The sequence below is a fragment of the Dendrobates tinctorius genome, unplaced genomic scaffold (genome assembly GCF_039654945.1).
Source record: "Dendrobates tinctorius isolate UK_male_01 unplaced genomic scaffold, ASM3965494v1 ptg000084l, whole genome shotgun sequence".
NCBI lineage: Eukaryota > Metazoa > Chordata > Amphibia > Anura > Dendrobatidae > Dendrobates > Dendrobates tinctorius.
This window is the reverse complement of record NW_027361752.1, coordinates 28,190,683-28,207,421: the sequence shown is the minus strand read 5'-3', so window position 1 is coordinate 28,207,421 and position 16,739 is coordinate 28,190,683. Positions and strand designations below refer to the sequence as shown.

The 16,739-nt window shown below is 45.7% G+C and overlaps 1 protein-coding gene across 5 annotated transcripts in view; it reads right to left on the bottom strand.

Moving 5' to 3' along the window:
• NCAM2 (neural cell adhesion molecule 2) overlaps nucleotides 1-16,739 on the bottom strand; it is a 588,464-nt gene that overhangs the window by 288,116 nt on the left and 283,609 nt on the right. For all 5 annotated transcript variants that reach the window (XR_012233936.1, XM_073584499.1, XM_073584500.1 and 2 more), the window contains exon 2: nucleotides 384-458. Coding sequence is in view for 4 of the 5 variants with exons in the window: in XM_073584499.1 (XP_073440600.1) it covers nucleotides 384-458 (75 nt within the window). In the remaining variant the exon portion in view is untranslated. The remainder of the gene's footprint in view (nucleotides 1-383; nucleotides 459-16,739) is intronic.

Genomic DNA, 16,739 nt, shown 5'->3' with positions numbered 1-16,739 from the left:
TTGCATGTTAGATTTGCTTTAATTATCTCTGTGTCTGTCTGTGATATAGAAAGATGCAAAACAAAAGATTTTTGGATACTGGGAGAAGCAAAAACAAATGTGGGATAAAAATAATTACTCATTTAAAAGTTAACATAAAAATCTGTAATATTTGACTATGACTATTGACTTTTGATGATGTCAATGATATCTTTGTTTTTACCTCCGAGTCATCCTCCTATAACCTTGACTACTATGAGTTATGTATTTCTCTGTCTCCAAGCATCATCCCTGCATTTATCTTATGTTTTAGTCTTTGCCAACTTTATACCTCCTGTAGTATAGTTAAGTATCAATTGTAACGATGCAAAAAATGATGAATAATACGAGATTAAGTGACATACCTGTACACGTGAAATACTTGGACTGTCCGACGCTAATCTGAACTTTGCTCAGTGATATCGACACTTGTAGTAAAGCTGTAAAACACAAATAAAGATACTGTAGAATTATTTATCATCAATTTACCCTTTACTACTAGCAAAGACGTTTTTGATGTACACATGTAGCACAACTTAGTTTGTCATCAACTCATTGTAATATCATAGAGTGGGTTTCTACTTGAGATTCTTATCTGAAGGCCAAAGCCTAGGCTCACTCAGATGTCAGTGATTTTTTTTATCATAATAAGTCAGTCTGAGCTTCATCAGGGTTTCTTATCAGTGTCAGAATTGGGTCCAAATGTCAGTTTTTACCGTCACAGTTTGGTCAAAGTTTCATTGACTTTTGTCGGAAGAGAATAAAAAAACTACTGGAGGTTTCTCAAGCTTCTATCAACAGTCCATGAAAAATTTACAGGATGTCGTCCAAGTGCTGTCTGATTTTTCATAGATCCATAGACTTGTTTGGACAAGTTTGAACTGACAATCGGATCAATATCGGACAAGTCTCCGTGCTTTGTGCGGATCACTAGGTTAGAGGAAAAAATCATGTATGTGAACTACCCGATAGACTATCAAAGGTATGAGTGCTATCTGTGATAAACAAAGATATAAGTCATACAAGAAAAACAAATGTCTAAATGAGCTCTCAGAACAAACCAGTCCATGTTTTATATGGCTAGCCTTTTTTGAAAGACCTTTTTAGAACTTTTTAGAGTAGAAGTGGATCCCACAATAAGTGCTAACTTGCTCCTCAGTGTAGGTCCCAGCACCAATCCAGAGAACAGGACATTTATTGTCTTTGGGACTGCTGGAGATAACTGTTTATGACACTTAGCATTCTCTGCTTCCTCTAACAGTTTGTGATCATGATTTTTTTTTTACAGTTTGTGTTCATTATTTTTTTATCAGTGGTTCGACAACACCATTGAGTTATGGTCAACCATGAACATCACCACCCAGTTATTTCTTACAGCTTTCTCTGGAAATCCCAAGTATGTTCACAGCTCTATTTAGGTGGGGTGCCTTGTTCTCAGAATCAGTGATGAGCTCAGTGGTCAGATCTCTACCAATACCGTGGATAAGCTACAACTTGCAATCTTATGAATAACTCTTTAGGCATAATACTAGACAAGGCTTTAAGGGTATTTATCCTGGATTTTTTAACACAAACTGACTATTTCCTCCAATTGTTGCTTCTCCACTGATTCTGGTACCATTTTTATTTTACTCCTTTGCCCCTCTGTTTCAAATATATGACCCATTAACAATAAAGGAATAAATTTTCCCTACATTGGGTGCATATCACAGCACTTTTCCATGGCGTGGCTGTGTATTGATTGGCTAGCATCAGAGCACAAATAGTCAGAGCCCATATAAAAGTTCTGTGATACACGCCCACTTAGCTGAAGGATACATTCCCACCATTATTCCCTTGGGGCATAACTTTGGAATGGAGGGACACAGAATAGAAAGAAAAACTGTTCCAGAATTAGTGGACTAGCACCTTTTGGCAGATATTCTTAGTGTAAATTAAACAATACATTGAAAAGTCCTCTTTAAATGGTTAAAATTAACATGGTTTAAGGAACCAACGCAGTCCTGGGAAATCTTGTCAATCTTGTGATTGAGCTGCAATCCCTACTGAAATCCTGAGGCTATCATAGCATATTGGGAGCTGTAACATACTGAAACTACTGTACTGCACAAACTTTTCATTGTGTATATGAAAAAGTGCTTTAATATTACTTCATGTGCTGAGCAGAAAATTTCCGTGCTGCACCAATGAGTTCCACTAATGGAAAACATATTCTCTGTGGAAAGGACTCAGTCACACTGCTGGCCCATGTCATAGTCTGTATATTCAATGAGGAAAATATTATCTGTGACAACTGCCGTGTAAATAGCGCTCAGAGAAGTGAGTCTGCTTTAAATAAGTCACTCATTTACACATTGCCGTGAGAGAACAGCTTAAAATACTCCATAATCCTTGCAATTAAAAAAAAAGAGAAAAAACATAATTGCTTATTTGTGCAAATAATTTACTATATGTGTTTAATTAGCAAAAATGTACTACTAGATTCTGAACAACATATTTTATAAAAATAGGATTTTGTTCTTAAACTTTCACAGATTAAATTATCTAAAGAACAAACTGTACCTATCGATACTTTGTTTTTTAATTAAGTAAGAATTCTGACTGCCTGAATCTCCATTAGCAAGATATTATTGAAGGCTCATTTTTAAAGATGCTATTAAATTCTAGAATCCATCCGTCTAATTCTAGAATCCGCGATCTCATCTCCTGAGGTCTTGGTGCCGAGATATCCATCTGTGTATGCTCCGGCAGCCATTTTCCCAGAGCCCACCGCGCAGAAAACCATGTAAGTGCGGGGGCTCTGGGTTTTTACAAAATGCCGGCAGAGCCCCCGCACCCCCGAACACCCGCAGCGGCGCACATCAGAACACCCCCTAATCCCTGCCTGCGGCCTGCAGCAACGCTCCACTCTTGCTTCCTCCAGAAGCTACCCTGGGACCCTGCTCCACCGTGGTAACATATGTCCGCATAATAAGACGCACCCCCATTTTCCCTCAAAATTGTCAGGAAAAAGTGCGCCTTTTAATCTGAAAAATATGGTATATAAATAAGTGCTTCTCACTAAATTAGAATATTTTCAAAAAGTGAATTTATTTCAGTTCTTCAATACAAAAAGTGAACCTCATATATTATATACAGTCAGTACAAACAGAGTGATCTATTTCAAGGGTTTATTTCTGTTAGTGTTGATGATTATGGCTTACAGCTATTGAAAACCCAAAAGTCATTATCGCAATAAAGTAGAATAATTAACAAAAAACACCAGCAAAGGCTTCCGAAGCATTTAAAAGGGTCCATTATTCTGTTTCTGTATGCTCCACAATCATGGGGAAGACTACTGACTTAACAGGTATCTTAAACATTTTTATACTTATATTTTTAGCTGCCTAGAGGACTTTAACCTGTGATCATTTGATCACTTATAGTATATTGCAATATTTTAAAATTGAAGTACAAGGTAAAAATCACAATCTCCTTCTGGATTTCTTGGGAGTACAAAAATTTTGGAGATAGGGGCCTTCAGTAGGAGGCATGCTGCTATGGCATGATGATGTTGTGAGGGGATCAGTAGGGTCACCAGAATGGATTCAATATCATCGCAGCATCACTTACATGTCACTGTTAGAGAACAACAGAGGCATTTAAGTGGTTAAACAGCAGTGATCAGAGCTTGTTCCAATTGCTGCTCTCAATTGCCCGCACCTGCCATGTTTGATGTGTGCTCTTTTTCTGACACCGCTCCATGCACCAACACCTGATGTAGGATATACATGTACCTCGTATGTTGGAAATGAGTCAGGCTCCCTCTAGTGGTAGCCACTATCAACAAGAATTTTATTTTTCCCAAAATCAAAAATGTATCACTTATCTACAGGTTGTGGTGAAGTCTGAATTCTGACCATCAAATAATCACAAGGTTGAGAGTCTCGGAGTTCCCGTTGTAAATAGAGTGCAATTGAGCACTGATGTTCCTTTTATTCTCATGATATCTATCTGTACAGACCCTGAAAATTTGCCACAATTAATAATCCAAAACCATAGTTGTTTCATACTTTGTAAACAATTAGAAGAGAATGCTCTTAGTACAGACTTAAAATCTGAGTTGCACTAAGACATCAGAAGTATGAGGAATGCATTACCGCCGAGAGAGAATGTAGTATGATATAGCATAATAAGTTATACATGATGCAGAACAAGGTATTCAGTGATAGATTACATAGAGCCAAAAAGTAGAATATCTCTTAGTAGATGTGTCCTTCACCCTTTTCTCCCTATTCTTCTATAAACCTTTTCCCTGATGGTTTATTTAAAATTCATTGTAAATGCTTAGATATAGCATATATTGCTATTTGGTAATTTTGTGCCACAATGACAACTTTATTGCACTTATATGTTGGCACTCTATGGCGATATAATACTCCTCCTTGGTCAAACCTCATCTGGAATACTGTATCCAGAGAAATTGAAAAACTGGAGCAACTTCATAGAAGAGCTACCAGGATGGTGAGCGGACTGCAAAGCATGTCCTACGAGGAATGGTTAAAGTATCTGGGAATGTATAGCTTGCAAAAAAGAAGGCTAAGAGGAGACTTAGTAGCTGTCCACAAATATATGAAGGAATGTCACAGTGTAGAGGGATCATTCTTATTCTCATTTGCACATTTACAAGAGAAGCAATGGGATGAAACTGAAAAGGAGAAAATGCAGATTAGATTTTAGAAAAACATTTCGACAGTGAGGGTGAGCAATGAGTTGAGCAGGCTGCCACGAGAGGTGGTGATTTCTCCTTCAATGGAAGTCTTCAAAAAGAGGCAGGACAGACATCTGTCTGAGATGGTTTAGTGAGTCCTGTATTGAGCAGGGGGTTGGACACGATGACCCGGAGGTCCCTTCCAACTCTAACATTCTATGATTCTATGAGTCACAGTTAAACTGCACCTATCATTTAACATTTGTATGTGTCAGATTGTAATACCTAGTTTTATTTTTATGCTATATAGATTGGAGCCTCCTCACTGTTATATGCTGCTTGCTTTCGTAAATGCAGTTCAGACTGCAGCTGTTAAGTGTGGCTTAGTTTGAAGAGGTGCTGAGTGTTGCACTAGGAGGCCATTGGGTGGGAGTCAGGAGAAGTAATATAAGAATGAAAGTTTGTGATTAGTAGTAGAAAGTGTAGACTGGCTACGTGACGTACCATAATAGCATGCTAGGTATGCATGAGCAAGTAGGGCATGGCACAGCTAACGTGCAGTGCACCAATAGGCTGTAGACACAGGGAATGGAAAGCCTTAGTGGAGCCTACTGGTGGGACAGAATGAATCTTATGAAGAGATATAATTTGTCGAGCTGCACAAATAGACCATAATATTAACTGTCAGAAAGTCAATGAACTGGTAGAATGAAGTGAGAGACCAAAGAGCAAAAAGTGAGAAAATGACTGCCTAGAGATCTAATAGGGGCCTGTTCCATCCAGGCTTGCAGAGCAGTTGTACTGATGGGACTTAGATTGACAGTTAATGTGTGGTTGGAAGACAAACTGAGTAATAGGCAGTAATCTTTCCTTCTGTGTGAAATTTCAACTATTGCGTTATGAACTGAAAGCTCACACTGAAGTGTGTACACCTGTTATTACTGCTGCTAAGTTAAACGGAAGTACTCATCAGAATACGACCTATTGCTGAAATTATGTCTTGGTATGAAATTTTTTTTTTTATTTTGTCAGTTTTTTTTTTTTTTCATATCACAATCTGAATTAAAAATAAAAAATAGAAATCTTGCAATTTTCCCACTATGCAGTGCAGCTTTTTTAAAGTCTAACTTCCTGTTGTTTCAGGAAACAACAAACTCACATTAGCCACAATGAACAGATCAGTAATCTACCTTTTATATTGAAGCATCTAAGGAGCATCTACAAATGTCATTGCAAAGGAGGGGATCAGGGTAAGCTGTGTCATCACCTGTGTTATCAGCTGTGTATAGAGGTGTTACCTGTCATTGTAACTGCCTCAAAGGATAAGGAACCTGCTGCAAACATTTCCTGAAAAGACAGTATGAGTCCAATAAAGCCCTAATAGCCAGTGTGAAAAACATGCAAGATTACATTTTATTTTTAATAAAGTTTGCGATATAAAAAAAGTTATTGTCAAATACAAAAATAAAATAAAAATATGGGTAATTTTCCAATGATAGCTTCCTTTTAAGTTGAGTGGTTCCTTTGAGAGATGGCACCTCTTTGATCAAAAATTTTTAGCCAACTGTGGGCTTGGTTTTGATTTCTTGTGCTGCAGACTTGAGTGCTCAAGCATCGGTGAAAGGTAATAGGACAGCACCGGCAACAAACCATAACATTAAATTAATGGTGGCACTCTCAATATTGCTTGAAGACGAGGCAGGTGGCTGCCAGAAAGTCACCTCCAGCAGCAGAGTAGGATTGGTGAAAGTCAGGTACACTTTGGCATAACTGCGTATCTGTCATGATCTGAAGTGATCTGACAGTTTTAAAAGCACTGTGTGAACTTTTTTTCCTTTTGGCAAGTTGCCAAGGTGACTTGACTGTCCCCGGTGGTGGTTAGTGGTATCGCACCTTAGGTTTCACTTTAATGTGCACGTAATTAGGAATCAGGTGTGGGGCTCTATAAAGGAGTCTCAGGGTGTGCAATCACGGCTGGTGATACTGATTCATTTATTCTGAGTTTGTGAGAGCCTGGTGGAAGGATGGAGCTGAGGAGGAGTCCTGCGCAGCTTAGCCAGGGGGGACGTGTGTCAGCTATGGTGTCTGGACGAAGGGCTGGCATGGCGTGGTGGGGTCGCAGTGATGGTGTCAGCAGGAAGTGTCTGCATGGACTGGTGGAGTGGCTACTATGGAGAGTGGCACTCACCATGTGGGACTTGGCTGCTGAGCTGGACTCAAGCATGCTTGACTTCGTGGCAGAAGCTGAACTCATCCTTGGGACTCTGTTACTAAGCAGCAGCAACTGGTGGTGGACTCTGCTCCAAGGCAGCACTATGGTGAAGGATCCTGTTATGGTGATGGATTCAGGTGGAGGAGAAGACGCACGCAGGTGGAGGGCTCTGTTGCAGGAGCATAAGCACAGAGCATAAAGCTAAGTGGTGTCCCCCTGTATTGTCTCTTTCCCTCATGTGTGTTGTTAGTGCAGTGGTGGGATTAGTCTCCGCACCGCCCTATTCCCTAGTGAGGGTTTAGGGTCAGGGCGAGCAAGGGCGTTGAGGTACGCGTGCGGCGCCCGGTGTGGAACCGGCATAGGGAACGTTAGGAGTGCAGGGACACTGGCTCAGGGGAGCTCAGGAGGTCTCCAATTCCCTTTTCCCTATCGCAGGGCCCACCACTGTTAATGTTTCCCAGGTCCCCCTTATTATTTAAATTCGCCGTACTGGAGGCGGGGTTTCCAGAATGTTTATTTACGTGTAATACCTAAATTCGCCAGGTGGAGGCGGTGTATCCATCTGCACGTTTTATTATTTAAATTCGCCCCACTGGAGGCGCTGTATCCAGGGTCACGTGTGTTATGGGTTCGCCTTGCGGTAACACCTGCGCCCAGACACACAGTGACCATGACATTATCACCAGCCCTACCTTTTTTCTGGTGAGCCTTGGCCATGTGGAGACCTGTGGTAATTGCTGCCGGGCCTCACTGAGGTGAGTGGGGAGCGGCATGGTGTGTTAGAGCCACTGCAGCAGCAGTTATCAGGGTCTGGGGCCTCTGCTCTGGTAACCAGGAAATCAAAATGGCGGCGTTTGGCAAAAAGCCCCCTAGAGTCGCTGCTGGGGAGCGGGACTTGCTCATGCACGGGGAGGTACCCAGGCAGGTGGGAGGAATGGTGCCCCACGGAGCTGCCTGGTATTCCCCGAGGTGAAGGGGTACATCCCTGTGGTGAGCAGACTGGTGTGATAGTCCGCGGGGTTTATGCCAAATCTTCCATACCATTGAAGAAGCTGCCCCCTCCTGGTCGTGTGGAGGCGACCAGCGAGTGCATTTTTCCTCCATATTCCTGCGGCTCTGGCAAAAGTGCCCCCTAGAGTCGCTGCTGGGGAGTGGGACTTGTTCATACAGGTGGACGTAACCAGACAGGTGGGTGGAATTGGTGTCCCCATGGTGCTGCCTGGTATTCCCCGAGATGAAGGGGTACATCCCTGTGGTGAGCAGACTGGTGTGATAGTCCGCGGGGTTTATGCCAAATCTTCCATACCATTGAAGAAGCTGCCCCCTCCTGGTCGTTTGGAGGCGACCAGCGAGTGTATTATTCCTCCATATTCCTGTGGCTCTGGCAAGGTGCCCCCTAGAGTCGCTGCTGGGGAGCGGGACTTGTTCATACAGGCGGACGTAACCAGACAGGTGGGTGGAATTGCTGTCCCCAGGGTGCTGTCTGGGGTTCCCCGAGGTGAAGGGGTACGTCCCTGTAGTGAGCAGACTGGTGTGAGAGTCCGCGGGGCTTACGCCAAATCTTCAAATACCACCGAAGAAGCCGCCCCTCCTGGTCATGTGGAGGCGACCATCGAGTGTATATTTCCTCCATATCCCGGTCCCTTCACCTCTAGGTGTGAGCAGCAGGTGTGCTGCGGGGGAGTAGGGACAAATCTCACCCCTCGCCATTAACCAACCCTGGGAGGCGCAGACCTCATGGTGAAAGGGTTGGAGGGTGGTGTCCCTTGGTGAATAGCGGGGTTGTGAGTGTGGTGACAGCGGGGGGACGCCTCTGTTGTCGAATGCAGAATGAGTTCACCAAATTTATGACTAATGAATGTGTGCAATAAACGTTCAGGTCCGGACCTGTGTGTGAACGAGCGTGTATGGGTGCCACCAAAAAACATCTTGTGGAAGTGTGTTGTGGAGCCTGATCAGCTCATAACAAACAAACATACATAAACTCGTTCCCCAGGTCGGCGCTGTGGAGATGAGTGGTGCCTCCAAAATGAACTTTATTGCCAATACCAGCGGTGTGTTGTCATAAACCTGAAGTGTCAGGTAGTGGTGAGTGAACTCAGGATCTGGGCGTCCCCGCTGTAGGTGTTTCCCTAATGAGGGGTGGTCTTGAGGGTCCAGAGGCCCCTCATTAAGGAGGGGGTACTGTCATGATCTGAAGTGATCTGACAGTTTTAAAAGCACTGTGTGAACTTTTTTCCTTTTGGCAAGTTGCCAAGGTGACTTGACTGTCCCCGGTGGTGGTTAGTGGTATCGCACCTTAGGTTTCACTTTAATGTGCACGTAATTAGGAATCAGGTGTGGGGCTCTATAAAGGAGTCTCAGGGTGTGCAATCACGGCTGGTGATACTGATTCATTCATTCTGAGTTTGTGAGAGCCTGGTGGAAGGATGGAGCTGAGGAGGAGTTCTGCGCAGCTTAGCCAGGGGGGACGTGTGTCAGCTATGGTGTCTGGACGAAGGGCTGGCATGGCGTGGTGGGGTTGCAGTGATGGTGTCAGCAGGAAGTGTCTGCATGGACTGGTGGAGTGGCTACTATGGAGAGTGGCACTCACCATGTGGGACTTGGCTGCTGAGCTGGACTCAAGCATGCTTGACTTCGTGGCAGAAGCTGAACTCATCCTTGGGACTCTGTTACTAAGCAGCAGCAACTGGTGGTGGACTCTGCTCCAAGGCAGCACTATGGTGAAGGATCCTGTTATGGTGATGGATTCAGGTGGAGGAGAAGACGCACGCAGGTGGAGGGCTCTGTTGCAGGAGCATAAGCACAGAGCATAAAGCTAAGTGGTGTCCCCCTGTATTGTCTCTTTCCCTCATGTGTGTTGTTAGTGCAGTGGTGGGATTAGTCTCCGCACCGCCCTATTCCCTAGTGAGGGTTTAGGGTCAGGGCGAGCAAGGGCGTTGAGGTACGCGTGCAGCGACCGGTGCGGAACCGGCATAGGGAACGTTAGGAGTGCAGGGACACTGGCTCAGGGGAGCTCAGGAGGTCTCCAATTCCCTTTTCCCTATCGCAGGGCCCACCACTGTTATTGTTTCCCAGGTCCCCCTTATTATTTAAATTTGCCATACTGGAGGCGGGGTTTCCAGAATGCTTATTTACGTGTAATACCTAAATTCGCCAGGTGGAGGCGGTGTATCCATCTGCACGTTTTATTATTTAAATTCGCCCCACTGGAGGCGCTGTATCCAGGGTCACGTCTGTTATGGGTTCGCCTTGCGGTAACACCTGCGCCCAGACACACAGTGACCATGACAGTATCTCCAAGGTCCATGGGTTACTCGGAATGTCATTGTGCCAGTATTTTGAAGACATATAAGTTATTTGGTCAGCTACAATGTTTTGCATTCTCCTAAGGAGAGCATTAATGTAAGTGGAGTCTTCTTGATTCAGCCTTGGTCCCTTAATTTTTAGTAAATGGCATTCTGCCAACTCTTAATCAGTGAATGTGAATACAAGGTGGTGCAGTGAGGAAAAATGTTGTAAGCCAAAGGGTGAAACTAAAGTTATTTTGTAAGCCCTTTATACAGATCAAAAGTAACTCTCAAAATAATCAATACCAGGTGTCAGAAGTCGATCAACAAAAAGTATTCGCAAAGATAATTGTGTCGGAGAAAGTGCTCTCAAAATGATTATGTATTTTCTAAATTGATTTTCATGGCACTAGCTTAACCTTGCAGTTTTGGCAAGTGTTCCCTTCACTCCTACTTAGTCCTACATTTTACTTCTCTTTATACAAATCAGCAGTTTTCCCCAACCGTTGCCTGTAGAACATGCAACTCTAAGGACGAAAAGACTTAGCACTAAAACCATAAAGTGAGGAAGTTACGCTCCAAGGTCATTTAATACCTGAAGTACCTCCAGATACCATCAGGGTGCTGTGAGAGAGGAGACCAGCAAGAGCAGATGAAGACAAACTGTTTACCAACACTATGCATTTCAGGGACGGTCTGTCCCCTTCATCAGGAGAAACAAACACAGGGCATCACTATGGGTTTTTATAACAGTCAGCAAATTATATACCCATTGTAGTTCCTCAAAACATCCCATATAATTTAAATACAATCAATGTATTAAGACATAAGTACAAAAACATTGACATTGACAAAATGAATAAATTTACATATTGCAATGGATCGTAATCATTCCACCAGCATTTTTTTTAAGAGCCAGGGTTCTACACAATATTATTATATAGTGTGGAACCCTGGCTCTTACACAAATTTTGGGTGGTATGAATACGGTCTATTGTAATATGCAGGTTTATGAATTTTTTCACTGTTTTTGCACATGCAGTATGTCTTGATGCATTGGTTTTGTTTCAATTTTATAAGATGGTATTTTAATTATTATTTACTAGAGGTGTGCCCAATGCTATCGCATGGGGAGGGAAGTGTGTGTGTGAGTACGTGTGTGAGTACGTGTGTGTACATGTGTGTGTCTGTACGTATGTGTGTCCCACAGCTGTATGCCCACCCACCTCCGTGCAGTCACAGCCAGCAGGAAAGAGGGTGGTTTGCAGCCTGTGCTGGAGATGTTAGTACATGTGTGTGTGTATATGAGTACGTGTGTGTGTGTATGTGAGTACTTGTGTGTATGTGAGAAAGTGTGTGTGTACATGTGTGTGTACGTGTCTGTGTACGTACCTGTGTGTGTTTGTACATGTGTGTGTGTACGTGTGTGAGTACATGTGTGTGTACGTGTGTGTGTACATGTGTGTGTATGTATGTACATGGTGTGCAGGCAGCGGCGGGTCCGGCAGGGGGAGTCCGGCGGCGTGGACAGCAGCGGCGGGTCCAGCAACGGAGAGTCCAGCTGGGGAGTCCTGGCGGTGGTGACAGGCAGCCAGCAGGAAAGACCACCAGAGGGCTCCTGCACTCCATCTCCAGCACAGTCCGCAAGCTGCGGTCTTTCCTGCCAGCTGTGACTGCACAGAGGTGGGTGGGAAGGCAGTGGCGGGTCCGGCTGGGGAATCCGGCGGCAGTGGGTCCAGCGACAGCAGCGGGTCCAGCAGCGATGGCTGCGGGTCCAGCGGCGGGGGGTCTGGCGGTGGGGGGTCCGGTGGCGGGGGGGTCCCGATGGTGTCCCGCTGGTGGCACTGTGGAAAGGCCTGGTACCACCAGCGGGTGCCATATTGGAATACCCATCACTTGGGTATTCCAATATGGTGGTCGGCGTACTTCCGGTGCGGCGCGGTGGATTGTGGGATTCGGGTACATCCAGACAGAAGTGGAGGATAATTTAAGGCAATTATATAGATAGATACACGTTTTGATGTATTACATCTGGTATATCGTTTGCTGACTTTTAGAAAAGCCAGCAGTGATGTCCTGTGTTTGCACTCACCTGATGAAGGTGACGGACCATAACTGAAACGCGTAGTGTTGACTAAACAGTTTGTCTTCATCTGGTCTGGCTGGTCTCCTCTCTTGCAGCGCCTTTTTACCTTGCTTCAATTCCCTCATGTTACAGTTCCATCGGTAGGAGTCTGGTGCCAACGTACGGTGCAGCAGCGATGGGGTCAGTATTGTGCCTCATTTGCACAACTCTCGAAGATGAGTGTGATAAACCCACCTTTTTTTGATATTTACTGCAGACCATCACATGGAGCACTCTCTCTCATTTTCTTTAGACCATGAAAAGCAGATGTCATCGAGTGCAGTCCGATTTTATCACGGACCCATAGACTTGCATTGCTGATTTTGATCCAACACTCGGGTCAAAATATTACGTGTCCATGATATTCTGTGCACTGCACAGTCAGCAAAAAAAAATCACAGACATGTGACTAGCCCCATATATTATCCCAGGTATGAGTGCTATCCATGAAAATCATGGATACCACTTGTACGAGAATATCGGACATCTGAATGAGCACTTACACATAATTCAGACACATACAAAGGGAGTAAAAGCTCTGCTCACAAGATTATAATCCATCAAAAACTTCTTTCCTATATATATAATATATTGAGTCAAATACTGAAAATAAAAAGTAGCATTTTTGCAAAATTTTCTAAAAAAAATATATGGCTTGTAAGTGATTAATAATTTTATATGCTACAGCAGTGGTCTCCAACCTTTCTGATCTAGAGAGCCACATTCAGCTCTGAGAGAGGGTCGTGAGCCACATCCAGCTCCCTCCCCCCTCACAGTAGTGGCAACCAGAGCCCCCATTTCGGGTGTAATGACAACCAAAGCTTTTCCACAGAATTTACCCTGAAGCAGTATACCAAGATCCAGTGATCCCCACAATACCCCCATTCAGTAATCTCCCATCCAGCACTCCTAACAAACTGTCTCATCCAGCTTCAAGCACCTCTTCCGACTGGAAGTATCATCCTGTCTCCATCATACCATACTTAAATTATCTCTAAACCCCTAAGACCAGTATATGTGCATCCAGATCTGCTTTTCTGTGCAGGGCTACCCATGAAATTCACCATTTTGACATTTGCTCTTCACACCTGTTTGTTAGACCTGGAGCTAATGTACCAAGCTGGAAGACAGCCGCAAGCCACAATTCATGGGACCGCGAGGCACATGTGGCTCCCGAGCTACAGGTTGGGGACCCCTGTGCTAGAGCATTTCTTGCCATTATTTTATGACTCTTCATATTTCACCTCAGTAGTTTATACCTCCCTAAAATAACGCGTGAGATTAATTTTAGAACATTCCTAACTTATTTCTATATCTTTTATGGAAATAATGAAATCAGCCATAATGTTATAAATAGGAAGTCTTGCTTAAGGCTGGAATAAATTAATAGAATGAATAAACACGGTCTTGACCTACTTTAAAAATCAGGTAAACTATAAATGAACACCGTTCTTACCATTACAGGTGCTATAATTAGGCTTTGAACATCAACATTTTTCTAAACTATGTCAACTAATCTCTAAAGACAAATGATAGAGAACAAAAATAGGATTTTTATCTAATATCATGTTTCGTATGAGTGTTCTAATTTCTATCTCAGTATGTTCATTATATCCACCCAGGAGTGCTAGATTTTTTTGTAATTAGTGAAATGTATCATGTTATAGAGTAGAATTAACATATTCAAATAGATTCAAACAAAATATTTAATTTAATTCTGGTAGAATTAGGCTATGAAAATATAAATGATGGGGATAAAGCCAGATATATACTGTACTGATGCTACTCAGTTTGTCAAAAGACAGTGGGAAACAAGTCAAAGGTGTTGTCCGGCTTTTGACACAAGCTTACAGACACTTTATGTGACTGCAGACAAGTGAATCCTCACATCATGCGCACAGTGAGGATTCTTCACTGCCAGTGGCGGATCTTAATAGGGGCGGATGGGGCGGTCGCCCCGGGCCCAAGGTTTTTAGGGGGCCCACCCGCCCAGGCAGGGGCCAATCCGGTCGGTCGGCATCGCATCGCATATGATCTGACTGAGACTGTCATGTCACTGCTCACTGTGTGAGCCGCCCGCCGCCGCCCAGTGGCGCCGCGTAGGAACTTGGAAGGGGGGCGGGCAGTCCCAGGCAGGAGCAGAAGTTCCTTCCTCCTCTCTCTGTGTGCTGTGGGCGGTCAGGACTGAGAAGCGTGGAGGCGGCGGCCGGCCGACTGGCAGAGCACAGTGAGGAGGACTCGGAGAGAAGAGAAGAGGCGGCAGGGAGGTGGGTCACTGACAGTCTGACTCTGACACTCACCGTCGGTCGGCGTCACCATTTGGGAGGAGGATGCTCTGCCTCTCCCCAGCCTCCCTGGCTGCTCCCTCGGCTCCAATGCATTAATTATGCGGCTGCCTCCATGCTCTGCCTCTCTCCAGCCTCCCTGGCTGCTCCCGGCTCCAATGCATTATGCCGCATAACATAATGCATTGGAGGGAGCAGCCAGGGAGGCTGGGGAGAGGCAGAGCATGGAGGCAGCCGCATAATGCATTGGAGGGAGCAGCCAGGGAGGCTGGGGAGAGAGGCAGAGCATGGAGGCAGCCGCTGAGCCGCATAATGCATTGGAGCCGGGAGCAGCCAGGGAGGCTGGGGAGAGAGGCAGAGCATGGAGGCAGCCGCTGAGCCGCATAATGCATTGGAGCCGGGAGCAGCCAGGGAGGCTGGGGAGAGAGGCAGAGCATGGAGGCAGCCGCTGAGCCGCATAATGCATTGGAGCCGGGAGCAGCCAGGGAGGCTGGGGAGAGAGGCAGAGCATGGAGGCAGCCGCATAATGCATTGGAGCCGGGAGCAGCCAGGGAGGCTGGGGAGAGAGGCAGAGCATGGAGGCAGCCGCATAATGCATTGGAGCCGGGAGCAGCCAGGGAGGCTGGGGAGAGGCAGAGCATGGAGGCAGCCGCATAATGCATTGGAGGAGGGAGCAGCCAGGGAGGCTGGGGAGAGAGGCAGAGCATGGAGGCAGCTGCTGAGCCGCATAATGCATTGGAGCCGGGAGCAGCCAGGGAGGCTGGGGAGAGGCAGAGCATGGAGGCAGCCGCATAATGCATTGGAGCCGGGAGCAGCCAGGGAGGCTGGGGAGAGAGGCAGAGCATGGAGGCAGCCGCTGAGCCGCATAATGCATTGGAGCCGGGAGCAGCCATGGAGGCTGGGGAGAGGCAGACCTGGCAGAGCATGGAGGCAGCCGCATAAATTATGCGGCTGCCTCCATGCTCTGCCTCTCCCCAGCCTCCCTGGCTGCTCCCGGCTCCAATGCATTATGCGGCTGCCTCCATGCTCTGCCTCTCCCCAGCCTCCCTGGCTGCTCCCTCCAATGCATTATGCGGCTGCCTCCATGCTCAGTCAGCTGCTGAGCTCTCCCTGCGGGCAGTTTCCTTCCTCTCAGTGTCACTCACAACTTAAGTCCCACTCACACACACAGCAGCCAGGCAGCCGCAGGCAGGCAGCCTGTGTAAGGCTGTGTGCACACACTGTGGATTTTGCTGCGGTTCCGCAGTGGTTTTTGACATCCGCAGGTAAAACCGCAGGTATTTTGACCTGCGGTTTCACCTGCGGATTTTACAAAATCCGCACGGATGGATCCACACCTAATCCGTAGCGTGAGCACACAGCCTAAGTGTAACTTATATGTTAACACAAAAAAATGGAGTGAAAGTCCAAAATATTTTAGAAATGTAAGAAATTTATTTGAGGAACAACCCCGTTATCCCATGCTAAAGTGCTTACCCATCATGTCTCCAGGACAAGTGCAGTCCAGCCTCCAGGACAAGTGCAGCGCCGCCACGCTGCACTTGCGCTGGTGGCGGCGCTGCACTTGTCCTGGAGCACATGATGGGTAAGCACTTTAGCATGGGATAACGGGGTTGTTTCTCAGGGTGTGCACCTGGGTTCTTCCCTACACTTTGTGTCCCGGTTTTATAGCCCATCATTACAAGAAGCACTTGGCTCCTTTTCACTTAATATTTTATGGACAGGACAATTAGCAGCTGATATTACCCGATTCCTGTTCATGTTATGTGGGAGACTGGGAGTGTCCATTATCGATCCCCTTTGACTCATAATTTTACAAATGGTGACTCGCCTGGGGTGTCAGAAATGAATGTCTGTGACTGTGTGATTATGATTAATCATTAACATCCCTAACCAGTAGCCGGCCAGGCCGGCGGTACCCCCTCCCAAGCGCGGCCATTTTATTCCTTTCCAGACCCCGCATCCAAGCAGGCCATTCACCGCCCGGGGGGGCGCCAAATTCGGGAACAGGCCTGGGCGGCAAAAGCTCTAGCTATGTCAACGCCGCAGCGCAATTTTGGCTTCCCCCAATAGTCACGTGTCACGGCAATTGTCGGCGGCTGCGCTGCGCTGAATGGCT